The sequence below is a fragment of the Chrysemys picta genome, chromosome 2 (genome assembly GCF_011386835.1).
Source record: "Chrysemys picta bellii isolate R12L10 chromosome 2, ASM1138683v2, whole genome shotgun sequence".
In the NCBI taxonomy this organism is placed as follows: Eukaryota; Metazoa; Chordata; order Testudines; family Emydidae; genus Chrysemys; species Chrysemys picta.
This window is the reverse complement of record NC_088792.1, coordinates 179,639,516-179,649,966: the sequence shown is the minus strand read 5'-3', so window position 1 is coordinate 179,649,966 and position 10,451 is coordinate 179,639,516. Positions and strand designations below refer to the sequence as shown.

The 10,451-nt window shown below is 43.0% G+C and overlaps 2 protein-coding genes across 5 annotated transcripts in view; one reads left to right on the top strand and one right to left on the bottom strand.

Annotated features, from left to right (window-relative positions):
* The window catches only part of LOC101951390 (Gfo/Idh/MocA-like oxidoreductase domain containing 1), a 344,332-nt gene that overhangs the window by 185,624 nt on the left and 148,257 nt on the right, over positions 1-10,451 (top strand). The window lies entirely within an intron of this gene.
* On the bottom strand, positions 900-9,970 carry LOC135981637 (glucose-fructose oxidoreductase domain-containing protein 1). The gene has a single exon (XM_065584997.1). It carries the CDS (start codon positions 6,460-6,462, stop codon positions 5,599-5,601), a length of 864 nt encoding a protein of 287 aa, XP_065441069.1. The 5' UTR covers positions 6,463-9,970; the 3' UTR covers positions 900-5,598.

The window sequence follows — 10,451 nt, the reverse complement described above, 5'->3', positions numbered from 1 at the left end:
CAATACAAATCTATAGAATTGTACCTGTTTATACCAGGACTGAATCTGGCCCAGTTAAAACTAATTCAGTGCTGATCTGGCCATGATGACAACTTTGATTTAGAGGCAACATCCTCTCCAAAAGAAGAGACAATTCAGGTTCCTTGTTAGCACAATCCTGGTCATTCTGTGTTTCAAATGCTTGGCATCAGAGCAGCAGCAAGAAAGAGACAGTTGTTCAGGTATGGGTGGGTTCATGAATGCTGCCTTATGTACAGTCCTATCTATTTAAAATTCCTCCTTTCATGCACGAAGGAAGTGGGGATTTGGGGGTGGGTGGTTTTGGACATCATTGTTATTTAATGGAATCTACCTTGTAGGTTAAGAAATCCACAGCAAGGAGAGAATTTTAAGTGAACAGGACTAAAGATTATTCATTCATTCTTCATCTGCGAAATGTACAGATTTTGCTTCCAATTTTAACAAGAACAACAACAACAGAACCTTCTATCCTGCATAAGCCTGCCATCTCACAGCTAGTCCTTAATACCCAAAAGCCATCTTTAGAGGTCAAACAGTTCAGTGTTGAACTTTTCAGCTATTTAAGGGCATATCACTTGCCCATCAAGGAGGTAAGAGTGTTAAGCCAATGCATTAAATAGCTGCACAAAGCCCAAGGTCTGCTAGATGCTTTTAAACTCTTGTAGGTACAAAATGAACAGATTACACTCAGTGTATTATACTTACAACAACATCTAGAAGTCCAGGGCTAAAAACTTCCAGTGACAAGCATTGCTGTCAGTAGTCATTTATGGATCTCTGCAAAGATGCAATGGAGATGCTAAGTTTGTCTTTTGTTGTGAAATAAAATTAGCTAAGAATAATGTTAATTTTTGTACAGAGCAGTCATTTTTAGTTGGTTTTTGCTATAGTTGCAAGGACATAAAAATAAACAGGATAATGCCAGAATTGAATAGTTTACGTGCCAGGACAATGTGGAGCAGAGATAGGGATACCCCTTCTCTTCTGTGGTCACTGTAATTCAAAAGCTATTGAAGAGATGAGAAAAAAAAAAATCAGTACAAAGTGGAGAGTGCCTCTGATTGCTTAGCTAGCTAGACAGGAATTTCTCATGCTTTCAGCCAAAGGTTAAGATGAGTTTTGCAGAAACTCATACTGAGTCTGAGCTTGTCTGTGCATGCATTGACTCTATGCCATAGAGGGATCCCGGGTAAGAACGTATTATCTATACATAGATATTTTCTAACTATATAAGTTGAATGCTACTAATCTAGCCATGTGCAGGATATGAGATATGGGAAAGCCCAAAGCTTGAGATTGCTAATATTGTTTACGGCTTAACTGAGCCCTGCATTGGGGCACAGCTCCAGAGGGAGTTCTGGGAGGAATTTTGCCCTTAGGAAAACATGACTCCTTCCTAAGCTCCCTGACACACAGGCAGAGTGCACCTGTTGTTACACCCGTCCAGGGGTTACACTATACTTTACTTGCATGGCCAGCTTATTCTGCTGGCTGGTGTATACAGGGCCATGGACCCACCTTCTCACCCACTTGGGGTATCTTGAAACTTGTGGGGCACATGGAAGGACTGCAATTGTGCCTTGCTGCTACACAGGGATCTGAGGAGGGGCTGCACTCCATTTACCTCCTTGTTCACTTGGAGCCCAATCCAACTCCACATGGAGTCAATGGGAATCTTTCTACTGAATTTACTGCCAGGCATAACCTGCCTCTTAATGAGCATTGCTTTGGCTCTCTGCCTCTTTGGCGGCAGATCACAATTTTTAATATCACAGGTACACAAGTAACGAATGGCAAAGGAAAGAGCCTCTCCAACAGCAGCCTTAGAAAACAAGATTATTTTTGATTTAGCAAGTGCACAAGGTTACTTCTAGGCTACTGTACATTAAATAGTAGCCTGGATTTGAATAACTGGGTCTGAACCAATTCTAGCAGGAGCTCAAATCTTGTGGCACTAGAGCAGAGGTAGGCAAACTACGGCCCGCGACCATCCTGCCCGGCCCTTGAGCTCCTGGCCTGGGAGGCTAGCCCCTAGCCCCTCCCCTGCTGTCACCCCTCCCCCACAGCCTCAGCATGCCATGCCGCCAGCGCTCTGGCCCGCTGCTCCTACCGGGCAGCGCAGCGGCATGGCTGGCTCCGGCATGGTAAGGGGGTGAGGAGCGGGAGGTCCCAGGGGGCAGCTAGCGGACTGGGAGCAGTTGGATGGGGCAGAGGTTCTGGGGGTAAGGGAGGCGGTCAGGGGATGGGGAACGGGGGTGGGGGTTGGCTAGTCATGGGAGTCCCAGGGGGCCTGTCAGGGGGCGGGGGTGTGGATAAGGGTCGGGGCAGTCGGTGGCTCTCAGGCCAAAAAGTTTGCCCACCCCTGCACTAGAGAAAGAGTAGCATTAAAATTGCTATTCCAAATACGTTGGTACAGTACCAGGGATTCTTTTAAATTAAATACTGTAAACCTTTTTTAACCATTGGCCAAATTCTTAAATGTGATGTGAACTCCAGGGGTCAGATGCAGCATTCTGCTCAATGTACTTCAAACTGTCCCAAAAATAATGAGGGTTTGATACTGCAAATCTAAATAGCCCTATTATAGAGTAAGTCATGATTTTATTGGAATATTATGACACATTCTACAAATAAACTAGTCACTTGTTCCTTTAATTCAGATGGCAGTTTAATATATTTACATCTGATGTTACCAAAACCTTGCCCAGATAGCAGTATTTCATCTCACCTTACATCCTGGAAAGTACAAAAACTTCATTCAGTCCTGACTGCAAGCAGTCACCAGTTGCACCCCAGTTAGAGTTAAACTCTGCAAATTGCAGTATCCGAACCAATAAGGCTAAGAAGAGGAAGGGTGGTGCACACCACCTGAAAGCTTTCAGCTCAGGACCAGAAAAACTGAATTCTGTAGGACTCCGTATTCTGCCTGCATGGAGCTCACTGCAGGAACAAGGCCCAGGATTCCAGCACTTATGCTTTCAGCCAGAACCATAAAACTGCAGAGAGGCACAAACGTTAAAAATATAGATGGCAAAGATATCAAATTTTGTGCAGCACCTGGCACAATGGGGTCCTGGTCCACGACTAGAGCTCTGTAACCCTACCGCAATGCAAATAATAAATGAAGAGAAACTAAAAAATATTTTGGTTCAGATTTAATTCAGGTTTTGGGCTACAGTTTGGGATGGTGTTTTTTGTTTTGTTTTTTTAATCAGACTTGGTTTATCATACCTAGCTCCCTGCCATTGATTTTTCTGTCCCTTAGTCATCCACTTTATCCTACATCCATGACTCTACCTTTGTCCTCAGTAAGGAGATTACACCATACTGCATTAAAAAAAAAAAAAAATCAATATATGTCTCTTGACCCTCTCTGATTAACATCATTCTTTTGCTAAGAAAGATTTAGTTTTTGATCTGACTGTCCCTCTGGTGGGGTTGTGTGTGTGTGTTTGATAGCAGGTTTATTTAAATAAAGGAATAGTGTTGTATGCGACGATGATTGTAATCTTGGCGATTTCCTATTTGCTTAATTACTTCATTGACAATTATTTTCCAAGGAATAATTTTAAACAACTGGAAAAAAAAATAGAAACTTGAGACCCTGGCAGGAGAAGCCCTGCATCCTTGCCCAAGGCCCTAGCAGAAGCAGTAAACAACAGATACAATTGCTAGAGCTGGTCAAACAGTAATCATCCAATAGACTGATTCATTTCATAATATTCTTTAAACAAATTGTATGACCTTTTTCCTCCATTATTCACGCTATTTATAGATCTCAGTAAAAAAGTCATGAAAGTTCACAAATATCTAGGATTTTAGATATTTTTTCGAATAAAAATTGTACTTAGCATTGCTCTCCCAGTTCAGTAAATGCAGCACTAAAGCCTAGACCATAGCAGTCAAGAGACCAAGGTAATAAGGTAGGGGTCAGTAGCAGGATTCCTAAGGGAGCTCTAAGCACCCCTAAAGATGACAGAGCTGTAAACATTTTTTATGTAAAGAGTCATAATTTTTGTAATCTAAACAATTAATTAGTATACTGACCTGGTGTCCCTGAGAAAAAGGTTCAAAATTTCTCTCTCAATCCTTAGAGCAAACATAAATCTTCTAAGAGGTTCCCCTCCGCCCCCCACAATCAGATTAACCAAAACAAGTCGTTTTGCTACAGTTTAAGACAAATGTAATTTTGCTTTGTATTCTTTTGGGGATTACATTTTGTTGTGTTATTTTCCATAGCTGCAGCCCCGATGCTGCAAACTCGTGAACACGTGAGTAGCTTAATGCACAAGAGGAGTCCCACAGAGCTCACCAGGACAATTCACAAGCATCCGCATAAAATGTTTGCAAGAGCAGGGCCTAAGACATTAAAGACAAAGAGGATAAGTAAACCAGAGACCATTTGTCAGTTCCTGCATTGATGACAAAGGGAACAGTCAGCACAGTACCTGTGGCTGCTGACTTTAGGCAGGTAAGGAGGTTTTTGCTTTTTTCCCTGCAAATCTTTAAGAATTTTTCTCATTCTTTGTGGTTTAGCATTCAGACCTTCCATTTTCAGGAGCTGAAAGGTTCTGGGCTGACCAATGTGGAACTTGGTGGCTGGTGCAGATTTTTTCGTTTAGGTTGAGGTTCACATACATTTAAAAACACAAAAACGCAAAACATAGCTTTCGGGTAGAAGCCCACTTAGTTTTGTATATTCTTTGCCATAATTCGAGCCCGGTTCACTCAGAACTCAATCCCAGGCTCACAGGAAAGTGTGTAAACCTGGCCCAAGTTTTGGCTGTGTAACAAACCCCAAATCAGAGAGTGTCACATGGCCTGGATTTTGCTGATGAACGTTTTGCACAAGCCTTCTTTATGAGCACATCTGTACAGCTAACATTGAAACTTAACATGAGCTTGTAGAATGCTTTCCCCATCCCCCACAGTTATATGAGCTGCTGTTGGAGACGGACTTGTTTACAAAAGCCACAATGTTCCCTACTTAATTGTGTTAAAAAAAATAAAATAAAAAAAAACCCCTCAGAATAAACTATGAAAATTGAGCTGCCAAGTTTGTCCAGGTCACATGACACTTGGTCACACCAAGTCTTCTTATTCTAAGAACTCGATAGTAATGTAGTAGTACAGTGTGGTGTTGTCAGCTGGCATGGTAGGAACTCTTCACGTCAGATGCCACAGGAGACTCTCTGACATGACAGAGCCTTCACAGCCCTCTGGCAGGACAGGTAAGTCAAAAAGGACCTTCCTGAACTTTCACAGTAAACACAACTGGATCAGCTAAGCACTTCCATGCAGGAGACTGATTCCATGATATCTCGCTATCCAGACAGTTAATACTGCTGCTAAACAGTTAACACAAGTTATTTAGGTCAGCCCTTAAACAATTCTCATTTCCAGCTGTCTAGCTTAGGCATTTCTAATGCTCCCATCACCGTAGTATAGGGGCACCAACTAGTTTAGTTGGTTTAAACACCAAATTTGTCAAACTTTTATATGTCCAAATCCTTATGCTGTCTGAATTATTCTTTAAGAGCTGTGTTGTTTCAATTCCTTTCTAAGAGCTGAGTGAAGCTAGCAGTACAGAGACATTCTGCTCCTACGCATGGCTTCACTGATCAGGTATGCAGGGCTCAGCTCGGGCTCTTCTGTCATGATTGCAATGTTCTGCCATTCCCCTAGTTGATTTGACTTTTTAATGGTGTCCACTACGCACAAGGCATACAGGCAGTCATCAAAAGTTGCAGCCATGGTGAGGGGCCTCCCATCCCAGGTTCTCCTGTCATCCTGGTCCTCAAACGCTTGCCGGATGGCCTGTACCATCTTAATAGTGCCCTGAAGGTATGGGGATGGGATATCACTGAAGGCTTTCTCAGGCAGTAAGGAGTTGCTGACTGGCATAGAGTCCTTTAGAAGGAGCTCTCTTTGAGGAGAGCTGTTGCTCTGCCCATACAGATCAGTGCCTATTACAATCAGTCGACCAGTTGAACCTACCATAATAATATCCTGTTTGAATTCCCCAGGGACATTGAAGTTAAGTGTCACAGTGCAGCACACCCCTCCTTCCAGAACCATTTGAAACGTGCAAAAGTCATCACTGGTGATCTGACGTATTCCCTTGATGTGGTCTGTCTGTTTCACAAAGGTCTTGAGCAGCCCATGCACTTTCACAGCCTTCTGGCTGGTGAGGAAGGTCAAGAGGTCGATGATATAGGTACCGACCGAGTGCAAACCCCCGCCCCCCATCAGGTCATCACAGCTCCAGTTGTACTTCTTGCCCAGCAGACTTCCGCTGTGCACCTGCACCTCGCACACCAGCAGCTCCCCCACATAGCCCTCCTGAATCAGCTGCTTCATTTTCACAAAGGCAGGCAGGAAGCGGAGAACGTTCCCCATGATGCTCATGAGCTTGGGGTAATAATGGGCCGCAGACATCATCCTGAAGGCATCCAGGGGAGTTGCTGTTCGGTCACAGATAACATTTTTTCCAATGCCTGCAAAACAGTAAAAAAAAAAAAAAAAAAAAACCAGAGTGAGTGAGCTCAGGACATTTTAATGGGCAAATATTGATCAAGACCAACAAGAGACATATTGGAAAGAAGACAACATTTTGTGAACCAGTGGTACGATATGCACAAAAATCCCGCAGTGTATTCATAAGATGTGTCAACTGACCGAGTACTGCAATGAAAACGAACCCCTTCCTGTTTTCAAAATTCATTCACGCCAAAAAGTGGGTACGAAAGTGAGAAGTTAATCCTAGCCTTCCCTCATTCTTACTTGCAGAAGCGCATGGTAGAGGAGATCTTATGCCCATAGTAGCCCACACTAGGACACTGAAAATCCTGGGATTTTCTTCTTAGGGGACTCATTTCTCCATCCCTACCCTTTCTGTTTGATGGATTTTGTAGAGGAGGGAAGTGTATTGGATTGATTATTTTGGGTGGGGGAGCGGGAAATAGTATTTTACCCACAGAACATCACGTATCATTCTGGCTGAGGTGCAAAATATTTGAGGGAGCCTCTTGTCAAGATGTTAGTAACATATCTAGGATGTCAAAGAAGACCTGTGATGTCTCAAAAGAGGTCAAACATGTAAACATATAGCTGGGACGATCTGTCCTCCAACATTTCCCATATGTGCACATTGTTATATTGAACCTTTTATGAGGATTCTGTTTTAACAAGCTACCTGCGTGTACTGAATGCAATTTGGGTTTTGATATCTAATAGTTGTTTTATTATTGACTTCTTCTTGATGGCTTCTTTCTTCCTGTACATATACAAATGCAGTGCTGGCAAGGTAAAGTTACACGAATAGACCTGCAATAACTGCTAGCATGCAGAAAGCAATTCAAAATGACAGCAAGGTAAATCACTTTGTACCATTCCAATTTGAGCATTAGTTACAAGTAACACCTGTTCCCAGATAAAAAAAGACTCAAATTGTTGTATATATTATGGCTGTACCTGGGCTTTTCACATGTAAAGGAGGGTGAAAAGAACTGACAGTTCTTGAAGTCTTAATTCCATTTATAATAGCACAGATGGATTTTTATGTCCGATGAGCAATGGCAGAACTCCTATCACCTATCCGGCCCTGCATTATGTCCTGCCTTCTTCTAAACAAAAGCCTGAGAGGAGGAAGGAAGGTCTTGTGGAGAAGGACTCAGGAGATGCATATTCAGTTCTTGTCTCAGACTAAATGTGTGATCTCAGGAAACCCATTTAATCTCTGTGTGACTCAGTCCCTTGTCTCTAAAACTGAGTATAGTACTTCCCTCCTTCATAGGGGTGTTTTGAGGATATGTTCATAAATGTTTATGAGGTGCTCAGATGGGAGGTCATAAGGACAGACAACCCCTTGGGGTCAGACTGGGACCACTCACATAAGTAACTAACTGCTCGCCCAGGAGGAGGGAAAAGGGTCATAATCTGGCCTTGACAATCAATTCATATACACTTCCTATTTAGTCTTTGTCTGCTACATATTGGACCAATCAGAATTGGAGCTAGGGCTGTCACCACCGAAGAGGTAGTCAAAACTGGTAAATCATCTCCACAGGACTGAATGAACTGGATTAAACTGGACTGAATGAACTGTGTGTCCCCCCCCCGGCCCCTTTTATATGGCCACTGACAAATAGGCCTTGTTCACACTGGTGACAGCATGTAACTTACACGTAGCCACACATTACAGTGAAAAGCAGGCTGTGTCCTCACTGCAGTGTGTAGCTACACGCATCAGTTAAAGGCTCTGGCAGTGAGTGGGGAGGCCAGAGCCTTTCCCCACTGCTGAAGTCTTTCTCCACGGCAGGGAAAGGCTCTGGCAGCAGGACACTATGCTGCTAAAAATACCACTGTAAACGTGGGAGGTACTGCTTGGGTGAGTAGAGAGCCATGTGAGGTGCATACCCTAGGGTTCGGGTGTATCTTCACTCTATTCACCTAAGCAGTGCCTCGCCACCTGCACTGCTATTTACACCCATGCTAGGGGGAGCGTGGAATATATGTACTCGACATGCTGCTGTACGTGTAGACATAGCTATAGACACACATAATCTTTTTCTAATTGTATTATATTCTACTGGATTCCCTTTCAAACAGTCATGGTTTTCTGTTCTACATTTCCTTTCTCATCTTTACAGATTGCCTACAGACTGGTATCTAAGCTTTCTCCTTTATAGTCAGCCTTCTTCTGCTCCTGTGTAATTCCTTCAGCGATGTCACAGTGCAGGATTTGTTTGCATTCATCTTCCTGACCCATATTCCTTTAACAGGTAATGTTCTGCTGTACCATTTGCTTCAGACAGCTCGGTGATTATTTCAATGAGCCATTTTCTGTTACATGGATGCTTTACAGTGGGCTCTAGTTTGGACAATTAGCCATGAACACAGAGAAAATGTCAGGTGCAATTATATCCTAGGGGGTCATCATGTGATGTGAGAACATGAGACTAATAAGAAATTCTAACGATTATTCCTAGACAGACAGTATTTCACAAGGATTACATCTGCTTGCCACAGTTTTCTTTAAGTCTTTGCTGGAGGATAATAGGGGTGATCAAATGGTCCCTGATACAGTCAAATCCCTCAATGAGGAATCCACAGGGGCTCAATCGTGAGCTGATCTACCCAATGAAAGAGAATCCCCTGAGTTCAGTTCCTGTTCCAGTTTGATTCTCATCCTCCTCTCCCTTCCCCCAACACATGCTACTGGGTTTTTTTCCTGTCTTCCACAGTCATTGATCACGTAAGATATGCAGCAACGTACATATATGTACATGAGGGCAAGACTGCATTGTGTTTGTAAACTCTTTGGAGCTCTGGGACAATCTTTACACGTGTGTAGAGTGCCTAGAACAACTGAGCCCTGATTGGGACCTCTTGGAGCTACCAATATACAAACAAACAAACAAACAAACAAACAAACAACAAAATAATAAGACTGAGCACCCTATGGGCCCTGAGACACAGGGGAATTGCCTTTAGAATCAGTGGAAGTTAGGCCCACACATGGAGGGATGAGCAGAACCAAGAGAGAGAGAGAAAACGAGGGGGAATCTTGCAGTTTCTTTTAGCAGCATTTTAAATCGGTTTCTTTATTAATTAAAAAAGCCTCAAATGCAAACCTTTAGAGCCATTGTTTATTTATACATATCCTAATCCACGTACTATGCTCTACTCTGGCGGGGATTTGAACAGCTTTCTGCTTTATGCCCAGATAGCTCTTATATTATCACCAGCACTGATCTTTCAGGAGGACGCTGTTCAGCATTTGACTCTATGCGCTACTAATCTCTGTCCTCTCCACAGCTGTAAATTTACAAGCAATCGTTTTCTTGAAACAGGGAGAACATGAAAGGTTTGCACAAAACAGCTGATTTAGAATACTCTGACATGTTTGTGCAGACCGAATAAGAAACAGGGAGATCAAAATCCACCCACCTCTTCCTCCCTCCCCCCCCCCCCCCCCCGTTTCCTTCTCCAAAGAAGAAATGAGCATCTTAGCTTTGAGCTGTGGGAATGAATTAGCTGCATGCTGACCAAAAGGCAGGGTTGAAGGAGAAACTCTTCTGTAAATATTGACAGTCTCAAGAAAACATATGTGTCTGGCTGCAAGTTCCAGAATTGGATTCTTTCGGAATGAACCTAGATACAAAATTTACCTCCTGCTGCCCAGGCCTAGGGCCAAGGTCTAGTCATGTCCACTGTTGGACAGGATACTTTTGAGAAACAGATTTAGCAAGGGAAATAACGGTCATTCTACTGGTCATTTCATCACTGCCTTAAACTGAGCTAAGCACAGCTTTTCCTACAAACATCTTTCACAAGAGCAGCTCACTGTTGCAGATAACAAGAGCCACATTAATGACACAAAAGCTAAGAAAAACATAGCAAGCTTATTTCAGCAAAAATAGTAAGAT